The sequence below is a fragment of the Erpetoichthys calabaricus genome, chromosome 3, assembly GCF_900747795.2.
Source record: "Erpetoichthys calabaricus chromosome 3, fErpCal1.3, whole genome shotgun sequence".
Taxonomy (NCBI): domain Eukaryota; kingdom Metazoa; phylum Chordata; class Cladistia; order Polypteriformes; family Polypteridae; genus Erpetoichthys; species Erpetoichthys calabaricus.
In genome coordinates this window covers 298,798,440-298,824,809 of record NC_041396.2, presented here as the reverse complement: position 1 = coordinate 298,824,809, position 26,370 = coordinate 298,798,440, and the positions used below count along the sequence as shown (strand labels likewise).

Sequence of the window (26,370 nt, the reverse complement as noted above, 5' to 3'; positions counted from 1 at the left end):
GGGTAAGTGGTTCCGGAAAAAGTTAGAATAAGCCAGGCTGAAAAAAACGTAATGGTGCAGAAAAGGCTATGAAAATCATGATAAGAAGGTAGGACTGGGAATGGTAAGGTGAAGAACAGAAAGAACTGGGAAAATATGGGAATGCTTGAGGTTTGGAGAAAGTAGAAAATGGGCTTGGACAGGTAAGATTAGAAAAATAAGTAGCAGGAGTGACTGACATAGAAAAAAGGTTGGAATGAAACAGACTGAAAACTGAGATTTTGTGAGGAAAGGGTATGGAAGTGGAGGAGGAGGAAGATGAACTGGTAAGGAAGGCAGGATCAGGAAAAGCAAGGATGAGAATTGGACTTGAAAAATGGAATGGTGGGCTCTCAGAGCGACCTTTAAAGGGGCTCAGAAATCCATCCATCCATCCTTTATCCAACCCGCTATATCCTAACTACAGGGTCACGGGGGTCTGCTGGAGCCAATCCCAGTCAACACAGGGAGCAAGGCAGGAAACAAACCTCGGGCAGGGCGCCAGCCCACCACAATCTATCTATCTATCTATCTATCTATCTATCTATCTATCTATCTATCTATCTATCTATCTATCTATCTATCTATCTATCTATCTATCTATCCTTTATCCAACCCTCTATATCCTAACTACAGGGTCACGGGGGTCTGCTGGAGCCAATCCCAGCCAACACAGGGCATAAGGCAGGAAACAAACCCTGGGCAGGGCGCCAGCCCACCACAATCTATCTATCTATCTATCTATCTATCTATCTATCTATCTATCTATCTATCTATCTATCTATCTATCTATCTATCTATCTATCTATCTATCTATCTATCTATCTATCTATCTATCCTATCTATCTATCCTTTATCCAACCCTCTATATCCTAACTACAGGGTCACGGGGGTCTGCTGGAGCCAATCCCAGCCAACACAGGGCGCAAGGCAGGAAACAAACCCCGGGCAGGACGCCAGCCCACCGCAATCTATCTATCTATCCATCCATCCATTTTACAACCCGCTGAATCCGAACACAGGGTCACAGGGGTCTGCTGGAGCCAATCCCAGCCAACACAGGGCACAAGGCAGGGAACCAATCCCGGGCAGGGTGCCAACCCACCGCAGGACACACACAAACACACCCACACACCAAGCACACACACTAGGGACAATTCAGAATCGCCAATCCACCTAACCTGCATGTCTTTGGACTGTGGGAGGAAACCGGAGCGCCCCAAGGAAACCCACGCAGACACGGGGAGAACATGCAAACTCAAATTAAACAACCTGCTATATCCTAACTACAGGGTCTTGGGGGTCTGCTGAAGCCAATTGCAGCCAACACAGGGCGCAAGGAAGGAAACAAACCTTGGGCAGGGTGCCAGCCCACCACAGGGCACACACACACCCATACACCAAGTACACACTAGGGACAATTTAGAATCGCCAATGCACCTAACCTGCATGTCTTTGGACTGTGGCAGGAAACCCATGAAGACATGGGGAGAACATGCAAACTCCACGCAGGGAGGACCCGGGAAGCAAACCCAGGTCCCCAGATCTCCCAACTGCGAGGCAGCAACGCTACCCACTGTGCCACCGTGCCACCATCTATCTATCTATCTATCTATCTATCTATCTATCTATCTATCTATCTATCTATCTATCTATCTATCTATCTATCTATCTATCTATCTATCCTTTATCCAACCCTCTATATCCTAACTACAGGGTCACGGGGGTCTGCTGGAGCCAATCCCAGCCAACACAGGCACCAGGCAGGAAACAAACCCCGGGCAGGGTGCCAGCCCACTTCAGAGCTCAGAAATGAAACCTCAAAACCTATTGGAGTAATTTAAACAGAAGTGTAACATGGAATGAGCAAGGCTGGAAACAGGAGATTTCGAGGAAAAAGCATATGGAAAAAACAGTGGGAAGAGAAATTGGTGGAAAATGTAAGGAGATCTGAAAGGGACTGGGAAAAAGGAATGGTGGGATCTCAGAGGGATTGGAAAAAGGGCTTGGAACAGAGAGAATAGAAAAAGTGTTGGGATAAACAATGTGGAAAAAGTTGGAATGGGCCAGTCTAAAAAATGAGAGTATGAAAAAGTTTGAATGGAAAGAGAAAAATGGTACTGGTAGAGAATGTAAAACTGGTAAAGTAAAGATAAGGAACCAGAAAGTGATATGGTGGGGGGGAGGAATGGTGGGATATTTGAAGGACTGGAAAATGGACTTGGGAAGATAAGATGAGATAATAAACTCTCAGAGGAACTGGTGCATAAGAATTTGGAAAAGTCCAGGCTGAAAAAAATGGGATTTTCAAGGGGAGAAGGGTACGGAAAATATGGTATGGAGAAAGGGAAGAGGTGCTGATAGAGAAAGTAGGAATTGGGAAAGGTAAAGACCTGAAAGAGACTTGGAAAAGAAATCTGGAATCTCAGAGAGAGACTGGAGAATTGGCACAGACAGGGAGAGGTTGAAAAAAAGAACTAAAAGTAACTGGCATGAAGAAGGTTGTGGAGGGTGCCAGTCTGAAAACATGGGATTTTAATGAAAAGGGTACGGAAAACAGAGAGGGAAAAGCGAACCGGTAAAGACAGGAGGAGTAGGACAGATAAGGGTCCAAAAGGGACAGGGAAAACAGGTACAAAAAGTACAGGAGTAACTGGCACCGGAAAAGATGGAAAGAGCCAGGCAGAAAAAAAATGGGATGTTGACAGAAAAGAGTAGGCAAAATAAAGTGGCTTCATCAGTTGTTCAGACTGATCCTTGAAGACCAAGGACTCCGTTAGTTACGTCTATTTTTTATTCCGATGTTAAGACCAGAAGAAAAGCAGGATGAAGTAGGGAAATGACAAAAAAAAATGCCTTGGAAAAATAAGGCAGGGACCAAATGGGAGACAAAGCCAAGAAGCGAAGGGTGAGGTGGGAAGGAGAACTTAATGAGCGGCCGTTCCTTATGGAAAGTTTTCTTAGGCTTATATAGGAAAAAAAATGACGGACAAAATTCTTGTAAATAGGAGTTGATGATGGGCAGTCAGTGGGAATAGAATGAGATGCTGGCGAGAGTAGAAAATGGATGAAAATATTGTAAAGGAGAGGAAGGGAAATGGATTATGGGATGGAAAGGAAAACTGTATGGACGATGGGTGGAAAGAAGAGTGTCAAACAGAAGGATTTGAGAACAGAGGAGGAATGACAAGAAGATTAAGAGATGGAAAAAGAGAAACCAGACCAGCAGGAAGAAGAAGAAGAAGAAGAAGAAGAAGAAGAAGAAGAAGAACCGAGAAGGATGAGGGAAGGAGTGATGAGCAGAGATGATAACGAGCCACCCATGAAACACGCAGAGGGCCGAGTTGGAAAGTAAATAACTGCGACGGCACAATGGCTACCTTGTAGTGGCGGCTGGTGTCCCGCGACATGTTACCCCATTGATGGCTTCCGTTTTCACTCCGTAAATATTCCACCACTTTCTGTTTTTTTGTTTTTTTTTTCCAAATCGAAACTCGTTTTTTCCACAGTTTGCCCAGAGATTTTACAATTTTCCGAAGTCGAAGTGGATAAATGGCACTTATTGTGTTTCCAGGGATTTTTTTTTTTAAGCTCTAAATTATTAACACGTTCAACCCACTGTTTCCTAACTACAGGGTCACGGGGGTCTGCTGGAGCCAAGCCCAGCCAACACAGGGTGCAAGGCAGGAACCAATCCCGGGCAGGGCGCCAGCCCACCGCAGGGCACACACACCCACACACCAAGCACACACACTAGGGACAATTTAGGAATGCCAATGCACCTAGCCTGCATGTCTTTGGATTGTGGGAGGAAACCCACGCAGACACCGGGAGAACATGCAAACTCCACGCAGGGAAGACCTGGGAGGCGAACCCGGGTCTCCTAACTGTGAGGCAGCAGCACAACTCCTGGTCCAGGTTTTGGTCTGGTCACATCTGGAATGACGCAACTCTCCATTAGCTGCCAAACCAGTACGGGTGATTCAAAATGGACCAGCCGAGGTGGGCACATCTCACGCCCTCACTTCAGATCACTACATTGGGTTCCTGTAGCGCCAGACATTAAGTTCAGATCCTTGACGAATGCCTACGAGTGTGGTCAACGGGCATAGGGTGACACTTGTGAGGTCCTCTGCTCCTTCTCTATCACCCAGGTCTGCTATAGTGAATGGCACCTGGCGATGGGTGGCATCACATCTCAACCCAGACTCTTTTCATGTGTTACCCCCTATTTGGTGGGATGAGCTGCCTGCCTCCAGTTAAAATTAAGGAAATCCCTCCATGTGTTTAGGAAGCATTTGAAGACCCCCTTAGTTGGTGAATTTCCAACCACCCTGAAATTAGCTGTAACTGGGGAATTGTAACAAGCTGGCATTTTGCTCCGAGCTTTTTCACTTCTGATGGTCCATTTTGTCACCTGGTCTTGTAACCCCTATGTTAACTTCTTTTGTAAGTTGCTTTGGATGAAAGCATCCGCTACACAAATCAAGTGTATGTGTGTGTGTGTGTGTGTGTCATGACATTTTCTAACCTGTTTAATCCAGACCAAGGTTGCAAGAGGTGGGCTATCCCAGGTAGCACAGGGCACAAGATAGGAACAAACCTTGGACAGGGCACCACACACATCCAACCACTAAACCCACGCAAGGATCAGAGAACATATAAACTCCACACAGGAAGGACCTGGGATGCAAATCCTGCTCTCCTTACTGTGAGGCAGCAGCGCTACCACTGTGTCACCTTAAATGTGACATAAGATGCAAACAAAGCCATGCCATCTCGTACTGGTCGGCCACTTCTCCGGACACCGTGTGTAAGACACACAGTTCGACTGCAGCTCTGCTCTGCTCTGCCCCACCTCAATTACTGCATACAGGCACCGACTGTGCTCCACTCCAATCCTCCTCCCATCATCCCCCAGTTACTCCCACTGACTGCTGGGAATTGAAGTCCTCTGGGTCACACAAATTGCAATAGAGCTCTTTCTGTGAATGTGTTGTAATGGCCCCTTGGAGATTAGTAACACCTTAATATATATATATTTTTTTAAATTTTATTTTCAGGTAATTCCCCCCCCCAACAATTTTGATATACGAGTCTCAACTGAGTGGGAACCCCATAGTTTGCACCTTATTCTTACAGGCCCAAAATAGCTAGAAAGAGCTCTGAGTCTGAGACTGATTTGTACAGGATGGGGTTAAAGGCGACCAGGTTTGCAGCAGCAGCAGCAGCAGCAGCAACGCCTCAGCCAGGAAAACCACAGGTGTTGTGATTAAATCAGTGCGGCCCCCAGCAAAAGAGGCACGGCGCAAATATGGTGCTAGACCAAAGACTATTGGGCGATGGGCTTACGAGACGAGACGAGAGCGAGCTTTGGGGCTCTGCTGGGTGTGGCATCGTGGTTGGGGTCTGAGCCGAACCCGAAGGGTTATTGATGTCCTCAGGGAACCCCAGGAGATCGGATATTACAGGATAGGGGGCGCTGTGTGTCACTTGTTAGCCCTCTGGCCAAGTCTCCGCCCTCCTCCCACCACTTTCCCTCTGACCGCAGCACCTCAGCTCGAGCTCCTCCTCCTCCTCCTCCCTTCTCCTTTTCGCTCCCCTTTCTCTCCTTTCTAGACGCCGCTGCTCTCCTCTGTCACCTGCTCTGCTGTTCTTCTCTCTTCTCTCAGTCCTCCAGCACGTCACTTTTTAGGTTTTTTTTCTCCTTTACAGTTTCTGCTGTTTTCCTGTCCTCCTTTTCTCTTTTTGTATTCTTTTATCACTCCTTCTTCCACCTTCTCTTGCTCCTTTTCTTTCTGCTTTTCTATTATATGTCCAATCATTGCCTGTTTCTCCCCTCCTTCATTCTTTTTGACCATTCTCTAGTCTTTCTTCTGTTTTCTTTGCGTCCTTAATTCTTACCTTCTCTTTTTTCTTCTTTGTTCCTCCTATTTTCTTACATGTTTTTTGTACCTCTGATACTCTCCATCTCCTCACTTATCCTCTATTTTTTCTTCTGATTCCTCTTTTTCTTTATTTTCTCCATTTGTCCTTCACTTGGACTATTTCAATTGATAAGGATTGTTGCACTTGAGCTTCAGAACACATCTGGAGTGCTGGGCACAGTTTGGGTCTCCACATTAGAAAAAAAAAAGAAGAAGAGGAAGAAGAAGAGGAGGAGGAAGAAAAAGAAGAAGAAGAAGTGGGGGAAGAAGAAGAAGAGGAGTAGGAAGAAGAAGAAGAGAAGGGGGAAGAAGAAGAAGAGGAGGAGGAGGAAGAAGAAGAGGTGGATGAAGAAGAAGAGGAGGAGGAAGAAAAAGAAGAATAAGTGGGGGAAGAAGAAGAAGAGGAGGAGGAAGAAGAAGAAGAGGAGTAGGAAGAAGAAGAAGAAGAGTAGGAAGAAGAAGAAGAGAAGGGGGAAGAAGAAGAAGAGGAGGAGGAGGAAGAAGAAGAGGTGGATGAAGAAGAAGAGGAGGAGGAAGAAAAAGAAGAAGAAGTGGGGGAAGAAGAAGAAGAGGAGGAGGAAGAAGAAGAAGAGGAGTAGGAAGAAGAAGAAGAAGAAGAGGAGGAGGAGGAAGAAGAAGAGGTGGATGAAGAAGAAGAGGAGGAGGAAGAAGAAGAGGTGGAGGAAGAAGAAGAAGAAGAGGAGGAGGATGAGGAAGAAGAGGAGGAAGAAGACGAAGAAGAAGAAGAAGAGGAGGAGTAGGAAGAAGAAGAGGTGGAGGAAGAACAAGAAGAGGAAGAGGAGGTGGAGGAGGAAGAAGAAGAGGAGGAGGTGGAAGAAGAAGAAGAAGAGGATGATGAGGAAGAAGAAGAGGAGGAAGAAGAAGAAGAAGAGGTGGAGGAGGAAGAAGAATAAGAAGCAGAAATGGAAGAAGAAAAAGAAGAAGAAGTAGAGCAGTGGGAAGAAGAAGAAGAAGAAGAGGCGGAGGAATAACAAGAAGAAGAAGAAGAGATAGAGGAAGAAGAAGACCTAGCAGTGTTTGAGAAAGTCTTCCCTTGCCCTGTCTTCCTCCTCTTGGTCCTCATTCAGTTCAGATTTTCTCACTTTCCTTTCTTCATGTTCCCTTCTTCCTTAAGCATTCAACTTCTTTGTTCTTCTTTCTCTAATGTGTCTCCTCCTGTACTTCTTCCTTTGTTGTTCTTTTCCACTTTCTTTCTCTTCCTCCTCCTCTTTCTCCTCATCTGTAACCCTTTCTGTTTCAGGTCATCTCCCTTTTCTCCTTCACTTTCTCTTTTTTCTCCTCCATTTTCCAGTGATGTTTCTGTTTCTGTTTTTTTCTGTTCTCCAGTTGTACCTTCTTCTGTTTGAACTCCTCTTGTTTCTTCTTCTTCATCATCATCTTCTTCTTCTTCTTCTACAGTTTTTTCTGCTTTTCTTCTCTTCTTTCTCTCAAGCCAGATTGCTTTCAGCTATTTATTTTTTTCTTATCACCCTCTTTTTTAAGTCTGGTTTTCTTGTCATTTCTCTTCCATTTTTTCTCATTCCCCCTTTCTCCTTCCACATTTGTTTTCCTCTCTTCTACATTTTCCACCACCTCTCCCTCCATCTTCTGTCTCTCCCTCGTATTTGAATTGTATCTGATGACACTTTTTTCTTCTCTCTGTTGTTGTCCTCCCTCTGTTTTTCCCTCTTGTTTTATTGTCTCCACTGTATTCCTCATTCTATTTCTTCATTTCTTCCTTTCTGTGTTCATCTTCTGCATTTTCTTCCTATTTTCTCACCCTTTCATTTTCTTTTTCTTAATCTTCATATCATTTTCTCATTCTTCCTAGTTGGCTTATTTGTTTCTTGAGATTTCTTCTCTTTCTTTTTCTGTTTCTTTTCTTTTCTTTTTCTTTCGAGTGTCCTCTCCCTGCATCTCTTTCTATTTATACTTCTTCCATGGTGTTTTCCCTTCTAGATTTTCCTCCTCATTTATTCTTTTGTTTGTTTTCTCATTCCATTCCTTCTCTTTCTCCTCATAGCCCTCTTTCCCCCTCTTCCTTTTCTTTCTGTTTTTCATTGCTTTTGTTTTATTCCTTTTTCTATTTCCTTTTTGTTTCTCCACTTCTTTTTTATTCTGAGCTTCTACTCTTAGGACTCCTTCTTACACTTTCTGGTCCTCCATTTTTCCTCGATTTTCCCCCTCACTGATTTTGTTTTCCTTTTCTCTGTGCTGTTTCTCTTGTATCTCTTTCTCCCATTTTTCTCTAATTAATGTTCCATTTCCACCTCATTTCCCTTTGTTTTCTCTTTTTCTCTTCTCTCCTATTGTCTTGTTGTCTTCTGCTTTATCGCCACTCCTGCTTATCCTCTTTTTCTCTTCCTGTTTTCATTGTCTCTCTTTCATTTCTCCCTGCTGTTTCTCATTTTCTTTTTCCTCCTCCTGTTTCTCTTCCATTTACCTTTGACTGCTTCACTCCTCCATTTACATTTTCTGTTACCCGCTTCTCCTTTTCTCCTGCTCCTTCTTTTTCCCTTTATTCTTTTCCTCTGCTTTTCTTTTTTGCTTTTGTCTTTTGCTGCCTTTTGCTGCCATTTTGTCGTCTTCTTTTTCGCTGCTTTCTTTTTTCTCCTCCTCTCCAGGTAGGTTTTTCTACACTATTTACTCCTTTTCCTTTGGGTTTCTCTTTGGGTTTCTCTTTCAATGCCCTTTGTCTTCCTTTTTCAATTTAAATCCCACATTTTTGTATCTCCCTTTCTTTCTACCCATCCATCCTTTCCCTTTCGTTTCCCCTACTCTTTCTCTGATTGTCTACACTTGCTTTCCTCCTTTGGCTTCTTTTACTTATTCTGTCTTTTTGCCACTGCTTCTGCATTCCCCTCTTCTCCCTGTTTCCTTTCTTATCTCACTAATTTTCTCCTTCTTTTTACTCTCTGTTTCTGTTTCTCTCCTTCTCTCATTATTACACTTCTTTTTCTCCATTCCTCTCCTTGACACCATCAGGCTCTTTGCCATCCATACCTGCAGACTCTTATCTCTTTCTTTCTTCCCTTTTGCACTCCCATCTCATTTTCCTTCTCCTGTTCCTCTCCACGTTTTTCTTTCTTTATGTTTCTCATTGTTACACTTCTTTGTCTCCCTTTATTTCCTTTTACCCCCTCAGGCTTTCAGCTCCCTCTTTCCTCATTTCTCTTTCAATTTTCTCCTCAACATTTCCTTTATATTTCTCTTTCTCTCCCTTTCTCACTGTTGCATTCATTTTCCTTAATTTCACTTATTTTTCCTTTAAGGTTCTTCTGTATCCTCCCTTCCTTTACTCCTTTCCCTTTTCTCTTTTCATTTCACTCCTCCTCTTTCTCTATCCATTTCTCCTTTTCACTTTTTCTCCCCTTTCTCTATTCCCCATACCTTTCCCTATTATTCTCTCAGTTCTCTTTAATTTTTCATATGCTGTTTCTATTTTTGTTCTTCTTTATCTCTTTTTCTCATTTATACACTCCCTTTTCTCACTTTACCCTTACTTCTGTATTCTCCTATTCTTTCTGTTCTTTCTGTTTCATCCTTTTTACTCCTTTTCCTCTGATTTTCCACTCCTATTTCTCCCTGCGATTGTCTTATTTTTCTTTCCCATTGTTACACAGCCTTTTCTCCCTTTTATTTCTTTTATCCCTCCACTTCTGTATCTCATTTTCCTCTCATTCACTCCTTTCTCCTTTCCTTTTAATTTTTCTCCTCTTCTTTCTTGATTTTCATTTTGCTCCTTTGCTCACAATCACACTTTAACCTCTTTGGACTCTTTGCGCCCGTCTATTTATACACTTACTTCTTTTGTCCCACACTTTTCCTTGATATTTCCTGCTCTTTCTCTTACTGTTTCTCAGTGTCTCTTTATGTCTTTATTTCATTCCCTTTTCTCCTTTTCCTCCTTTCACCCCGTCCTCTCATCATTTGTGTCTGCTGCTGTAACCCTGCACATTTCTTTTGGTTTAATAAAGGATCTATCTATCTATTATATAGTGCCTTTCACATCTATCTATCTATCTATCTATCTATCTATCTATCTATCTATCTATCTATCTATCTATCTATCTATCTATCTATCTATCTATCTATCTATCTATCATATAGTGCCTTTCACTTATCTATCTATCTATCTATCTATCTATCTATCTATCTATCTATCTATCTATCTATCTATCTATCTATCTATCTATCTATCTATCTATCTATCTATCTATCTATCTATCTATCTATCCCTCGTGTACCTTTCATTTGTCTCCTCCTCTTACCCCCTTTCTCTCTCTCTCTCTCTCTCTCTCCTTTTCTCCTTTTTCTCAGTTCCCCTCCTCTGTGCCCCCCTCTTGCACTCTCCACACCCCCCTGACCTGCTGACTGGGTGTCTCAGGGCACAGAAGCTCAACATCAAACCTGTTTGAGCTGCGCTGACAACAAAGCCCTTGGAATGCGTTGTTTTCTGTTTGCAGTGAAACTGGAACCTCAGAACAATGGTGGAACAGCAGTGAAGGGGGGTGGTGTTTTCTTAAAGGGCTGGCATTGACAGAAACACAGGGCTGGCGGGCGGGCGGGCGGGCGGTTGGTTGGGCAGGCTGGCTTGAAGGGGATGTTGTTAGAAGAAGCACTGGCCCGGCAGACAGCCAGGAATGCGGCTTGTTTGTTTTTTCTCTCTTGCACTTTTTTTTTTTTTGTTTTTTTTGTCCTTTCCAGACTCCCAGGTGGCACCAGTTGCCCAGGTGCAGATGCCAATTTGACAGGCCATTGGGGCGCTCCAGAGGTCTGATTCTCCTGCCTTTACTCTTCTCACACCGTGTCCACATTGAGTGCCCCCCACCCTCCACCCCCTTTAGCTGCCCCCCCCCCCCCCCAGGCCATCTCACTTAACTTCTACTGAGAGATTATCACAGCAGATAAGCCAAGTCCATTATTGGTGCAACTGTGTCACTTTAGGAAAGCCTCCTTAACAAAACCCACCAGTGAAGCTGAAAGATGGGCCTGCCTGCCACCCCTCAGCCCCCAGCAGTGAGAAGATCTTATCTGAGGTGTAAGTGGCACTAATGGGCTTCCAGCTGTTTGTTCAAGGGGTCTGGGTTGGGGGGGGGGGGGGGGTTAATGACAGGGATCACCTGATAAGAGCTTTCCACGCTAATCCAGCCCATTCATCCCAGTCTGCCACTGGGAGAGCTTGCAGCTTAGCCACCCACCTGCTGCCCCCCTCCTGCCAGCATAGTATGGCACAGCCCCACCAACTAAAGCTCAGGGGTCTTAAGGGTTAAACTCCAGTATGGGGCACTTGTCTGCTTTTTTTTTTTTTTAACCAAAAAATACCAGAAGGATTAGCGAGCGCTCAGCAAGATTGGCAGCAGGTTGAGTGCCTCCCTGCCACGGCATGTTATGGTTTAAGCAAACAGAAGCGGGCAAGAAGAGACAGAGTGACAGAAGCTCCTGTGTAAGATAGTAACACACATCACAAATGCTTTCAAATGCCCCTTGAACTGCCACTCACAATTTCTGCCAACTCTGCCCCTTGAATACAGTCTGCCATCACTGCCCTGTTGGGCTCTGCCAATGTTGTCCCATCAAGCTATTCTGCCATCACCACACGTTTTCTGCCATCATAGACCCCAAGTGTTACATGCCCTGCCCGCAAGATATTTATGTGTACGGTTATCTTTGTCCTACCATGTGCTTTGCCATTACTGCCCCTCCAATAAATTTTGCCACTATGGCACCACAGTGTGTTCAGCCTGCACATATACTTCCACTACTGACCCATACACACACTACAATCACTGCCACCCAATCTGCAGAAGTGTGCCAGTGTGCCATCACTGCCTCTTCTGTCTTATCTGCCACTATGGCACTCGTGTACTCATGTTTTCTGCCATCACACACCCCAAGTGTTACATGCCCTGCCAGCAAGACATTTATGTGTACAGTTATCTTTGTCCCACCATGTGCTTTGCTATTGCTGCCCCCTTGGCACCACAGTGTGTTCAGCCTGCATATATTCTTCCATTACTGGCCCATACGCACACTACAATCACTACTGCCAGAAGTGTGCCAGTGTGCCATCACTGCCTCTTCAGTCTTATCAGCCACCGTTCCACTTGTGTGTTCAACCTGCCTCTATTCTGCCATCACTGACTCATATGCATCCCACCATCACTGGAACCCACTCTCCCTGGCAAGCCATATGCCCCCCCCACCCCCCCATTGCACCAGTGGGTTCTGCCACCTCATTTGTGTCCCAATCTCACTACCCTTCACCTATTTCTATTATTCAAGCCTGGCCATGTGCCCTGCCCATACTGTGCCACTGTGTGGTGCCATTACTGCCCTCATACATTCTGCCATCCCTGCCCGGCCCTCAGTATTTTTTATGTGTTCTTCAATCACTGCCCCATGCATTCTGTCATCACTGCCCCACAATTTGCTGTGCCCTCTAATCTGTTCTGCTGCCACTGCACTTCAAATGGCATCTGTTCTGCCATCACGGACCAGTGTGTGATCCCACCACTGTCACTCACCTACTCTAACATCCAAGCCTGGCCGTGTGCCCTTTACTACACCTACGAGTACTGCCATCACTTCCCTCATACATTCTGCACAGTCACGTGCCCTGCCCTTTACTACACCTATGTGTTCTGCCATCACTGCCTAGCCATGTGCCCTGCCCTCAGTTCACTTATGCGTTCTGCCATCACTGCTTCACCATGTGCTGTGCCATTACTGCCCCATTAATTTCTTCTGCTGGCACTGCACTTGAGTCTGCAGTACATCTCATCATCATCAATGCCACCCACCTGATCTACAATCTCTGCCAAGCCATGTGCCCTGCCCTTACTACACCTGTATGTTCTACCACGGGTGCCTTTTCAATGCCTTCTACCATCACAAATGCAATATGGGCACTGTTCTGATCTGTTCTGCCCCCATGGTCTCTGCCACCTTTACCCCTTTTGCTCTGCTCTTCCTTCTCTACATTCATCCCTTCAGCTGGCACCTCCACTTCTATGCTCTGCCATAATTTCCATCATATCTTCTGTCTGTGTGCGCGCTGTGCCACCTTTGCCAATCAGCATGGTCTGCCTCAACGGAGCATGCTCTGTGGTCTACAGTCATTGCCCCCACGTGTACCCCACCATCTTTACCTCTGCCATCACTGCACTCACAAGTGTACATGTGGGCCATCATTGTCCCCAGAAGTTTAGTCTCATTATGGCACTGCCATCTTTGCTGCACCCTCACTTCACTGACCATATAAGTGTTGTGCCCTCATTGCAGCTTCAACGTTTTTTGGCCATTACCACCCCCCACTTTATTCTACTGTCACTGTGCCCCCCTGCCCCTTCACTGCACTCATGTGCCCTGCCATTGATGCCACCTGTGTGTCCTGCCAGCTCTGCCCCTCTCGCCTTCTGTACACAGTACCATTACCGGTGCCACCATTGCCACCTTCTTGCCGTGATCACCCGTTCTCTGTCACACACGTGTCCTTGGCACTGATTTGAATCACCTCAGCCCCGCGTGGCACGGTAGGGTGGTGCCCCCCGACTCTGATCGGAGCCCTGATTGGATTCATGAGTAATTCATTGTTCTCACAATCAAGCAAATGCGAAACCCGAGACATGAGAAGATTCGAGTCAAACTGAGGACGCCCGTTTCTCAAAAACCATAAAAATGACTACTGGAATGAGTACCACGGTGGCAGACGGGGATTTTAGAGCCGCGGCTTTCACTTTTGGTGCTTTGCCTCTGGAGCCACCAATAAAACAGGCAGTTAACTGCTGGGCATTGACGGTATCTGTGCCTTCCTGTTTATGACTCGGAGAGGTGGTGTGGTGGGGGGGGGGTGTGTGTGTGTGTGTGTGTGTGGGGGGTGTTAGAGAAAACTGGGCAGAAACTTCACAACACACACAAACAGACAGCTTAACTGGGGAGTTAGAAGAAATACCACCAGGGGGCACTGCTGCCGTCTGAGCAACAGAAGGCGGGCATCAAAACATCCAGAAGATTCTGATTCTGAAGAGAGTCAGTGGGACAGCACAATGCCTAGGGGGCTCCGCCGAGGACTGCTGTTTAGCTGTGAAATCGACACTCAGCGGGGGGGAGGTGGGGGGGGGGCACGTTACAGTCGGGGCACAAAAAAGAGAAGCCATTCAGGCAGGGAATAAATCAGCACAATGGATAGATAGATAGATGCCAGGGAACTGTGGTTTAATTTGACTTAACCGACACCAGGGGGCGACACTACGGACAGACAACATAAAATATGAGGAGTGAGAAAACACTTGGGGGACCTGAGCAAATAAATCCGCACAATGCCAGGGAGCTCGGGCCACCTTGTTGTTTAATTAGACCGAATGGACACCAGGGGGCGACACCAGAGGCAGAGCACATACAAAATGAGGAGTGAGAAGCCATTCGAGTAATGAGAACCCGCACATAAATCTGCACAATGCCAGGGAACTGTGGTTTAATTTGACCTACTAGACACCAGGGGGCGACACTACTAATAGAGCACATAAAATATGAGGAGTGAGAAGCCATTCAGGTGGGGAGAACCTGAGCAAAATCCACACAATGCCAAGAGAACTCTGGCCACCTTGTTGTTTAATTTGACTGAATGGACACCAGGGGGCGACACCACAGGCAGAGCACATACAAAATGAGGAGTGAGAAGCCATTCGACTAATGAGAACCAGCAAATAAATCCACACAATGCTAAGAGAACTCGGGCCACCTTGTTGTTTAATTTGAATTATTAACGGACACCAGGGGGCGACACCACAGGCCGAGCACATAAAAAACGAGGAGTGAGAAGCCATTCAGGTGGGGAATAAATTAGGGAATTGTTGTTTAATTTGAGTTTTTGCATGTTCTCCTCGTGTCTGCGTGGGTTTCCTCCGGGCGCTCCGGTTTCCTCCCACAGTCCAAAGACATGCAGGTTAAGGTGGATTGGCGATTCTAAATTGGCCCTAGTGTGTGCTTGGTGTGTTTGTGTGTGTCCTGCGGTGGGTTGGCACCCTGCCCGGGATTGGTTCCTGCCTTGTGCCCTGTGTTGGCTGGGATTGGCTCCAGCAGACCCCCGTGACCCTGTGTTCGGATTCAGCGGGTTGGAAAATGGATGGATGGATGGATGTTGAATTTGACTTAACAGACACCAGGGGGCGACACTACGGACAGACAACATAAAATTTGAGGACTGAGAAGCCATGCGAGTAATGAGAACAGCAAATATATCTGCACAATGCCAGAGAACTGTGGTTTAATTTGACCTACTAGACACCAGGGGGGCGACACTACTAATAGAGAACATAAAATATGGGTAGTGAGAAGCCATTCAGGTGGGGAGAACCTGAACAAAATCCACACAATGCCAAGAGAACTCTGGTCATCTTGTTGTTTAATTTGACCGAATGGACACCAGGGGGCGACACCACAGGCAGAGCACATAGAAAATGAGGAGTGAGAAGCCATTCGACTAATGAGAACCAGCAAATAAATCCACACAATGCTAAGAGAACTCGGACCACCTTATTGTTTAATTTGACTTATTAACGGACACCAGGGGGCGACACTACAGACAGAGCAACATAAAAAATGAGGAGTGAGAGGGCACTTGGATAGGGTGAACCTGAGCAACATCTGCACGATATCGGGGAACTCGGGCAACCCCTTGGGGTCAGAGCGCAGGGTCAGCCATTGTACAGCGCCCCTGGAGCAATTACAGGGTATGGGTCTTGCTCAAGGGCCCAGCAGAGTAGGATCTCTTTTGTCAGTGACAGGGATTTGAACCGGCAACCTTCTGGATCCCAGCACAGATCTTTATCCTCAGAGCCACCACTCCACCTCATGTTGTTTAATTTGACTTAACAGACACCAGGGGGTGACACCACAGACAGACAACATAAAATATGAGGAGTGAGAAGACATTCGGGTAATTAGAACCTGCAAATAAATGTGCACAATGCCAGGGAACTGTGGTTTAATTTGACTGAATGGACACCAGGGGGCGACACTACAGACAGACCGCATACAAAGTGAGAATTGAGAAGGCACTTGGGTAGGGAGAATCTGGGCAAAATCTGCACACTGCCAGCACCACCTTGTCGGTTAATTTGAGTGAGCGGACACCAGGGGGCGACACCACAGGCAGAGCACATAAAAATGAGGAGTGAGAAGCCATTCAAGTAATGAGAACCTGCACATAAATCTGCACAATGCCAGGGAACTGTGGTTTAATTTGACCTACTAGACACCAGGGGGCGACACTACTAATAGAGCACATAAAATATGAGGAGTGAGAAGCCATTCCGGTAATTAGAACCTGCAAATAAATTTGCACAATGCCAGGGAACTGTGGTTTAATTTGACTGAATGGACACCAGGGGGCGACACTACAGACAGACCCCATACAAAGTGTGAAGTAAGAAGCCATTCAGGTAGGAAGAACCTGAGCAAAGTCGACACAATTGCTGGGAACTCGGACCACCCATCCATCCATCCATCATTCAACCCACTATATCCTAACTACAGGGTCACGGGGGTCTGCTGGAGCCAATCCCAGCCAACACAGAGCGCAAGGCAGGAAACAAACCCCGGGCATGGCGCCAGCCCACCACAGAACTCGGGCCACCTTGTTGTTTCATTTGATTTATTAATGGACAGCAGGGGGCAACACTACGGATAGAGCACATAAAAAATGAAGACTGAGAATGCACTTGGGTAGGGAGAACCTGAGCAAAGTCAGCACAATGCCAAGAGAACTCAGAAGCGCCTGTTGCTTAATTTAATTTTAACGGACACCAGGGGGCGACATTACATTCCAAGCTGTGGCATTTGGGGAGAATTTGATGGGCCAAAAATTAAGCGAGAATGCAATTATGAAATGACCGGCGTTAATGGGTTACATCAAGCATATAAGCAGTGTAGGACTACTCTAGGACCCCCAAAGCCCTACGGGCTCCAGTACAAAAATATCGCGTCTGAGTACAGTGTAGCAATGACACCCGGGGATGACATCACCATACGGATTGAGGGGTCCTTCCTGTAGGAGAAACTGCAAACAATCTGCAGAAATTAGACATGCCTGCGCCTTTGGGGGCACAGTACACTCTGCACGTTGAAGATGAAGACCGAGAAATGACACCAAATCTGTAATCAGGTGACGCCTGTGGTCTCATTTGTACTACCCGTGGAAATGAAACCAGCAGGCGATGTATCCGTCGGAGCAGACACAATGAAGACCCCCATCTAGGAGAAACTGTACACAAAGCTGGGGAAATCGGATGGCGCCTGTGGTTTTAATTAACACCAGGGGGCGATGTTAGCATCTGAATGTACAAAACGAGGACTGAGGAGGCATTTTGGTCAATTTGACCTACCGGACAGCAGGGGGCGATATTACAGTCGGAGCCTAAGAGACGACACCAAGCCAGCACAAAAACTGGGAACTCGGACAAGTCGGTTCTGTGATTTGGCTTAACTGACACCAGGGGGCAACATTACGTTCTAATCAGACTGCACACCTAAAATGTGATTGGGCCCCCGGTGCAGCAAAATAAGTTAGGCTCCTCCCCCCAGGTGAGATGAAATTAAGTCCAATTAAAAAAATGACCACCGTCAATGAGGTACGTCGAGAATATAAAGGTGAAATGCCGTCACCATGGGACCCCCAAGACCCTTGGACCCCATTGAAACGTCTCATCTGAGGGGATCGAGAGGCTAATCTGACAGGAGAAACTGCACAGCTCTGGTGAACTGGGCTGTTGTCTCCATTGTTTAATTTGAGCTAATTGTGAAACTAACACCAGGGGGCGACATCACAGTCAGAATGCACAAAACGAGGACCCAGACGCTGTGCTGGTAGGAGAAGGCGCAGCAAATCTGCACAACGGGGGCCATCAGGCAATCCCCTGTTATTTTAATTTACTCAACTGTGGAATTGACATTGTGGGGGTGAAATTACACTCATATAGAGAATCTTATGGACCCTAATAAAAAAAAAAATCCCCCCCCCCCCCCCCAATGTGAGATAAAATGGAATCAAATTTAAAAATGGCCGCCGTCAGCAGGTCACATCAAGCATATAAGTCACATCAAAGGATAATAGCCCTTGTCATGCACGCGTCTTCCTGGTTTGCCTACAGTAAGTAATACCACCTCAGTACCAGAGGGGGCCGCCGCCCGCCGCTAACAGTTTTGACTCCTCCTTCCCTTGCAGCCTTGAGAAGCCCGAGACGATTGAAGCCCCGCCCCAGATAAGAGAAGACCACTCCCACAAGATGGCGTCTTATGTTTAGACGGTGTGCAGCTGTCCGTGCGGCCAGGGGTCCAACTGAAAGGACCACTTGTTAATAAGATAAAGCACATTGAGGTGCCGGAGTCTTTTTTTGTTGCAATTAAATGGGGGGATTTACTCAGATGGCAATATCATGCCGCCCTGCTACACCATGATCAATCTTAATGGAGTTATGGGAAGGATGACACCAGTGGTCTTCAAGTAGGAAAATAATGATAATAATAATAATAATAAAGACGTGGTGCCCCCCCCCCCCCCCGCCCCTAAGTGCACACACCTCGCCCACCACTGCGTCTGAGCCCACAAATGAGGACCAAGAGGTGAATCTGATTGGAGAAGAAACTGCATAAGATCTGCATAACCGCAACAAGTTACATTTAATTTGTGCTGACAGTGGAAAGGACGCCTCCCCTACCACCCCCCCTCCCACCCCCGCCCGTATGGGTTTAGGTGGGCCAAATGAAGTCTGAGGAGAAACGGCGCAAAAACGTCACGGGACTGTTGGAACACTTAATGGGTAGTTAGAGGGAATGCCACCAGGGGGTGCTGTTTTATTCTGAGCAACATAAAGAGGGCAGAGAGAAGTGGCACCAAAATCTGCACACAACGCCGGGGACCCCAAGGGGTCTTGAACATCGAAATGAAGATCACGAGGCTGTTCCTGCAGGAGAAGCTTCACAAGTCTGCACAATGGTGGGGAAATCAGAGTAAGAGGAATCGTTTGAGCCATCTGTGAAATTGACACCCATTGTGACATAAGAAACTGGGCACATACAATGACAGGCCATCCCTATAGGAGTAACTGCACTCAGTCTTCACAATCAGGTGACACCCGTGGTGTAATGTGAGCTATTGATATGGGGGGTGGGGGTGGGGGGGGGGAGCATAACTGTCAGGGCACATAAAACAAGCGCTGAGAGACCGGTGACAATGACAGGACATTTCAACACTCAGAGATGGAATTAGCGGACACTCCACTAGAGGGCGCTGTTACAGTCTGTGCCACACAAGATGGACTGATTGATGCTTTACGCAAAGCGAAAAAGACAGTTTGGCTTCTTGAAACCACAGTCAGTAGGAACGTGTTTGATACTAAAACAGCACCATGGTGTAGTTAGTGCCACGCTGGCATTAAACTGTGCCACATCTATCTGAAGATCACCTCACAGTGAAGAGAGCCAGGTTCGTCGTGCCAGAACTGCAGCTTGTCCAAATGTTTTATGCCAGCTCAGCCTTTTACTCGGTAATGAAGGAGGAAGGACCACCCATAACAATGAGAATGATATGGGCTGCAGTACATCATGTTTTTGATGCCCACCAACTCATGAGACTGTGCCAGTTCTGTTACTCTTCATTACCAAGGGAAGCATTTCCCCCATTGCTGCCCCTTGCCACTTATCACTGGCCATCCCCCTCATGTGCCTAACTGAGTGGTCCCACCTCTCCCCATCTCGGCAACAACTCCACAATCAAACATTCAAACTGGCATAAATACCCTCAACAAAATGAGCAAATGTGGTACTCACACAAGGCTGCCATCTCCTTGGGTAGGTCGGGCGCTGAATCTTCCAAAGTAGCTCCCATTGGATAAGAGGGTCGAAGGGGGAGTGGCTCCGGATGGAATTGAATGGGAACGGGTAGACCGCCGGTGGGAATCCGGTCATGTGCCCCACCTGGCCCGTGGTGGAACACAGGCGCTCTCTGTTGGCCGCCATGGCAGGAACCACTCACGAGACAAAGGGACGTCAAAGCCGGGTGAGCAGGGAGGTCTGGGCCAGAGGAGATGCAAAGTGCAGTTTAGGCTGGGCACGTGCCAGCTGAGATCTCGGCTGCTTTGCTTTCAGAGTCTCTCTTCTTATGCGGTGAAGTGAGGCATCCTCCTTAGGAAGAGTCAGGGTGGCGACTCCAAGCTGCCAAGGGCATGAACTCTTATTGCGACTGAAGCTATGACTTCTGACCCTGCAGGGAGAAGAAAAAGATAAAGAGGTCATGGAGCATAAAGAAACCCTCCTTGTATCCGAGTGTGCTGCCTGGGCACTACATTTCAAAACTTGAGCAGTTGTTACTCAGCGCCACAATCAATGAAACAGGATGGCACAAACCGTGTGACCTTGTTTCTCCTGCAGTTTCTGTTTCTATGCGATTTGAAAAGCTGCGGTGGTTGCACAAAGCACAATGGGCCACTATGGGTGCTTAACCTGTGACAGCATGGGTGACTCATATCGTGCAAGTGACGTATGTATGATGGCAGGCAGTGTAGCATACTGGGTGAGGCTCAGGGACTCTCAAACCACATGGCTGCCAGTTTGTCATCTGAGCAAGTGACTTCATCTGCCTGTGCAGAGAGTGGAAAAAGTGCAAGTGAGCACCCGACTCCCACGTGACGATCTCGGGGGAACGAGAATTGAGGACTAAATAAACTGTAATTAGGAAAAAAAAAAAAAAACAGGACAAGCTGGGAATGCCACGATGTTGAGAAACCAAACAGCAAAGTCCACAGCGAGTCACGAGACAGTCAAAATGACGAGGCGGACAGCCCTCCCATGTAGCCCTTGCAGTTCGCACAATCTCACTCACTGTGTTTCTCAAAGAATTCAGTGTGGCTCGAAAAATGAAACTAATGGGATAAACAACGGACATCTGCCGGCACCTTAGTTATTTATCAGGTGCCAGGGTGTCACTCCATACTCTCAGATTGATCTCATTTCTGAGAGTTGATGAAATCAACCCCCTTCCTTACACCCCTTAGAACTTTCATGCACTCACTCTTTGTGTTTCTCATTGATTCACGGAGATGCTATCACATGAAACTTATGTGATAAATACTGGAAATGTGTTGGCACCTCAGTCATTTATCAGGTGCCAGAGGTTACAATCTCAGAATAACTCCCACCCAACCCCAGACACACACACATATAGCTATTATAGTTTTCACAATCTCACTCTTGGCGTTTCTCATTTATTCACAATGAGGCTCTCAAATAAAATGAATGTGATAAACATATGGACATGTGCCAACACCCTAGTTGCTTATCAGGTGCCAAGAGTTACCCCATAGTCTCAGATTGATCTAATTTCTGAGATGAGATGAAATCAATCACTGACCACCTTACACTCCTCAGAACTTCCACACACTCAGTCCTTGAGTTTCTCATTGATTCACATAGATGCTATCAAATAAAACTTACATGATAAAAACTAGAAATGTGTTGGCACCTCTGTCATTTATGAGATGCCAGAAGCCAACCAACCCACAATCTCAGAATTAACAACCCCCACCACCACATGTAACCCTTTAAAATTTTCACAATCTCACTCTCAGTATTTCTCATTTATTCACAATGAGGCTCTCAAATAAAATTTACAAGCTGTGTTAGCGGCTCACTTATTTTGCAGGGGTCAGGGGTCACCCCATATTGGGATTAATAAAGTATCTATCTATCTATCTATCTATCTATCTATCTATCTATCTATAGACTCAGATTGATCTCATTTCTTAGATAAGATGAAATCAACCCTCTTCCTCATGCTCCTCGTAATTTTCACGCACTCACTGCTTGTGTTTCTCATTGATTCACAGAGAGGCTCTCACATAAAACTAACATGATAAATACTGGGAATGTGTTGGCATCTCAGTCATTTATCAGGTGCCAGAAGTCACAATCTCAGAATAACCCCCCCCCCCCCCCCCCCCCCCAACCCTCACGTTTACTGTAGCTATTATAATTTTCACAATCATACTCATGGTATTTCTCACCAAGAGTGAGATCGACAATTTCATAACTTGTGGTGCTAAGTAACCGTCAATAAGTAAGTTCAGGTGCCAGGGGTCACCCCATAGACTCGGATTGATCTCATTTCTTAGATAAGATGAAATCAACCCTCTTCCTTACACTCCTCGTAATTTTCACGCACTCACTGTTTGTGTTTCTCATTGATTCACAGAGAGGCTGTCACATAAAACTAACATGATAAATACTGGGTATGTGTTGGCATCTCAGTCATTTATCAGGTGCCAGAAGTCACAATCTTAGAATAAACATACCCTCCCCAACCCCACATATAGCTATCATAATTTTCACAATCTCACTCTTGGTGTTTCTCACCAAGAGTGAGTTTGACAAATTTATACCTTGTGGTAATAAGTAACTGTCAATAAATAACCTCAGGTGCCAGGGGTCAACCAATAGTCTCAGACTGATCTAATTTCTTAGATGAGATGAGATCAACACCACTTCCTTACGCTTCTCGTAATTTTCATGCATTCACTGTTTGTGTTTCTCATTGATTCACGTAGCGGCTGTCACATAAAACTAACATGATAAATACTGGAAATGTGTTGGCACCTCAGTCATTTATCAGGTGCCAGAAGTTACAATCTCAGAAAAAACATACCCCCCCCCCAACCCCACATATAGCTATTATAATTTTCACAATCTCACTCTTGGTGTTTCTGTTGGTGTTTCTCACTAAGAGTGAGAGTGACAATTTCATGCCTTGTGGTGCTAAGTAATCGTCAATAAGTGACCTCAAGTGCCAGGGGTCACCCCATAGTCTCAGACTGGTCTCATTTTTTAGATGAGATAAGATCAACCCCCTTCCTTACGCTCCTCGTAATTTTCACACACTCACTCTTTGAGTTTCTCATGGATTCGCAAAGATGCTATGAAATAAAACTAACATGATACAAACTGGAGAAGTGCTGGCACCTCAGTCATTTATCAGGTGCCAGAAGCCCACCCATAATCTCAGACTAAACCCCCCCCCCACATATAACCCTTTATAATTGGTACAATCTCACTCTCGTTGTTTCTCATTTATTCATAATGAGGCTCTCTAATAAGTCTAACATGCTGTGTTGATGGCTTGATTATTGATTAGGTGACAGGGGTCACCCCATAGTCACCTCTCAGACTGACAACAACCCCACCCACACTGTCTAGTCCTTGTAATTCCCAGACCCTCACTCATTTGCACAATGATTCACATTGGGGCACTCTAATATAACGAACATGCCAACACACTTCTCTGTTACTTGCCAACCACACATCCCCTCCTCCCATTGCACCCTCATAATTTCCTTGTCCTCATTTTCTGCATTTTCTCATTCACTCCCCATGTGATTCAAATAAAAGTGATGAGCCAAAATACCTATTGATGTTTCCAAGTGGCAGGTGTCACCTTACAGTCCTAGGCAGACCCCAACGTCGCCCCTGCTTCTGCTGTTCCATAGAGCCCTTGTATTAAACACACATTCATTCTCTATATTTCTCATTGATTTTCAGTGAGACTTTGAAATAAACATGATGTAGCAACACATCTCAGATATTTTGTCTCATGCCAGTCTCGGATTGACCACACTGCTGTCCCCTCACATATCCTCTAAAGCCCTTGCACCATCCATGCATTGATGCACAATGTTTCTCATTAATTCACTGTGAGGCTGTCAAACGCCAACTGAAATGCCAGCGTCATTCTGATAGTTTAGTAATCCCTACAGTCTCGGACTGACCAGACTGCTGTGCCCCAGTCACCCTGTAAGGCCCTTGTACCTTCTACAATGGTATTCTGGATGTTTCTCATTGATTCACTATGAGGCTCTCAAATAAAACTCACATGCCAGCACACCTTGGCTCCCCATCTGGTGCCAGTCATCAATCTGCAGTCTTGGACTGACCACACTGCTGTTGCCCCCGCCACTGTAATTGACCCTCTTACCTTGTACGCATTTATTCTAAATTTTTATCATTGATCCACAATGAGGCTCTCAAGTAAAAGTGATATGCCAACACACCCTGAATATTCTGTCACTCTTACACTGCCCACATTTCTGTGCTCTCACTACCCTGTGAAGTCCTTGTACTTTTGATGTATTACTTTTCAATGTTTCTCATTGATTCACAGTGTTGTTTTAAAAAAAATGATGCCCCCCTCAGTTCTCGGAGTGATCACACTGCTGTACACCCCTGCCATCCCATAGTCATCTTGTGTATTTTATCAATTGGCAAGCATCATCTTACAGTCTCAGACTGACCACACTGCCATGCCCCAGCCATCCTGTAAGACCCTTAGACCTTCTACACATGCATTCTGGATGTTTCTCATTGATTTGCAGTGTTGCTTTTAAAAAAAAAAATGATGTCACCCTTAGTTCTCAGTGTCACTACACTGCTGTGCCACCCGCCACCCATTGACCCCTTGTACCATCCACACATTCACCGTTTCTATTTCTCATTAATTCAGGATAATGCTTTTCTAATACTACTGATGCACCAACACACCTTGTATATTCATCAGTTGGCAAATGTCACCTTACCATCTCAGACTGGCCACACTGCCATGCCTCAGCCACCCTGTAAGACCCTTGGACCTTCTGCACATGCATTCTGGATGCTTCTCATTGATTCAGTGTTGCTTAAAAAGCAATTATGTCACCCTTGGTTCTCAAAGTCACTACACTGCTGTGCCACCTGCCACCCGCCACCCATAGACACTTTGTACCATCCACACATTCACCGTGTCTATTTCTCATTAATTCAGGGCGATGCTGTTCTAATACTACTGATGCACCAACACACCTTGTATATTTATCAGTTGGCAAATGTCACCTTACCATCTCAGACTGGCCACACTGTCATGCCTCAGCCACCCTGTAAGTCACTTGGACCTTCTACCTTCATGCATTCTGGATGTTTCTCATTAATTCACAGGGTTGCTTAAAAAAATGATGCCACCCTCAGTTCTTGGAGTGACCACACTGCTGTGCACCCCTGCCATCCCATAGACACTTTGTAGATTTATCAGTTGGCAAGTGTCATCTTATCGTTTTAGACTGACCACACTGCCATGCCCCAGCCACCCTGTAAGACCCTTGGACCTTCTGCACATGCATTCTGGATGCTTCTCATTGATTCAGTGTTGCTTAAAAAAAAAATTATGTCACCCCTGGTTCTCAAAGTCACTACACTGCTGTGCCACCCGTCACCCGCCACCCATAGACCCTTTGTACCATCCACGCATTCACCGTGTCTATTTCTCATTAATTCAGGGCGACACTGTTCTAATACAACTGATGTACCAACACACCTTGTATATTTATCAGTTGGCAAGCATCATCTTACAGTCTCAGACTGGCCACACTGCCACCCTTGGTTCTCAGAGTCATGCCACCCGCCACCCACAGACCCTTTGTACCATCCAGCCTGCTGTGCCCCCACTACCGCAACTGCCCAGTATGCCCATGAATTCAGACAGCCCTGGACATAGGCAGAAAACATGTGAAGGACACAAGCAGCTAGTTTTGGGAAGGGCTGATGTTTGCTTAAAACCAATATGGTTACAAACCCACAAGTTTGTGAAGGTATTAATAATAACCAGCCAGTTCTGTCACAAATTCTATGAATATGTAATTATGTGAGTGTTTATAGTGACGAGGATCCAGCACGACGTCAGAAGCGTCACCATGCCACCGACATTCCCAGCTGCTGGATGGGACATCTGATTTGTCAGCATTCTCCCACTTGGCTGTGATGTCCTTATGCTTCTCTCCGGCCGGGTGGTGCATTATAATTCTGGGAATGTTCAACACAGAGATCTCTTTTTGTGCCATGTTTCTCTCTCTCTCTTGTAATTATTATGCCACCATGGGTACAAAGAGGTTTGTATTGTATTGACCCCCCTTATTTTTCATACCCACTGCACGCCCAACCTACCTGGAAAGGGGTGTCTCTTTGAACTGCCTTTCCTGAGGTTTCTTCCTTTTTTTTTGGGGGGGGGGGGGGAGTTTTTCCTTGTCTTCTTAGAGAGTCAAGGCTTGGGGGGGGGGCGCTGTCAAGAAGCAGGGCCTGTTACAGCCCATTGCAGCACTTCTTGTGTGATTTTGGGCTATACAAAAATAAATTGTATTGTATTGTATTGTATTGTCTGCGGTGGGTTGGCACCCTGCCCGGGATTGGTTCCTGCCTTGTGCCCTGTGTTGGCTGGGATTGGCTCCAGCAGACCCCCGTGACCCTGTGTTCGGATTCAGCGGGATGAATTTGGATTATTTAAGGCTTTACACACCATTAGCAGTATCAATTCATCCATCCATCCATCCATCCATCCATTTTCCAACCCGCTGAA

At 46.0% G+C, this 26,370-nt stretch overlaps 1 protein-coding gene and 1 long non-coding RNA gene across 2 annotated transcripts in view; both read right to left on the bottom strand.

Moving 5' to 3' along the window:
• Window positions 1–19,964, bottom strand: part of rarga (retinoic acid receptor gamma a) — a 121,807-nt gene extending 101,843 nt beyond the window's left edge. Inside the window, exon 1 of the mRNA XM_051925079.1 lies at window positions 19,776–19,964. Coding sequence (XP_051781039.1) covers window positions 19,776–19,833 — 58 coding nt within the window. The 5' untranslated portion in view covers window positions 19,834–19,964. The remainder of the gene's footprint in view (window positions 1–19,775) is intronic.
• On the bottom strand, window positions 152–1,958 carry LOC127527204 (uncharacterized). The gene is made up of 2 exons (XR_007934512.1): window positions 1,846–1,958; window positions 152–414 (listed from the first exon to the last, which is right to left on the bottom strand). It is a non-coding gene; the product is annotated as an uncharacterized LOC127527204 (long non-coding RNA).
• Window positions 19,965–26,370: the final 6,406 nt, after the last annotated feature.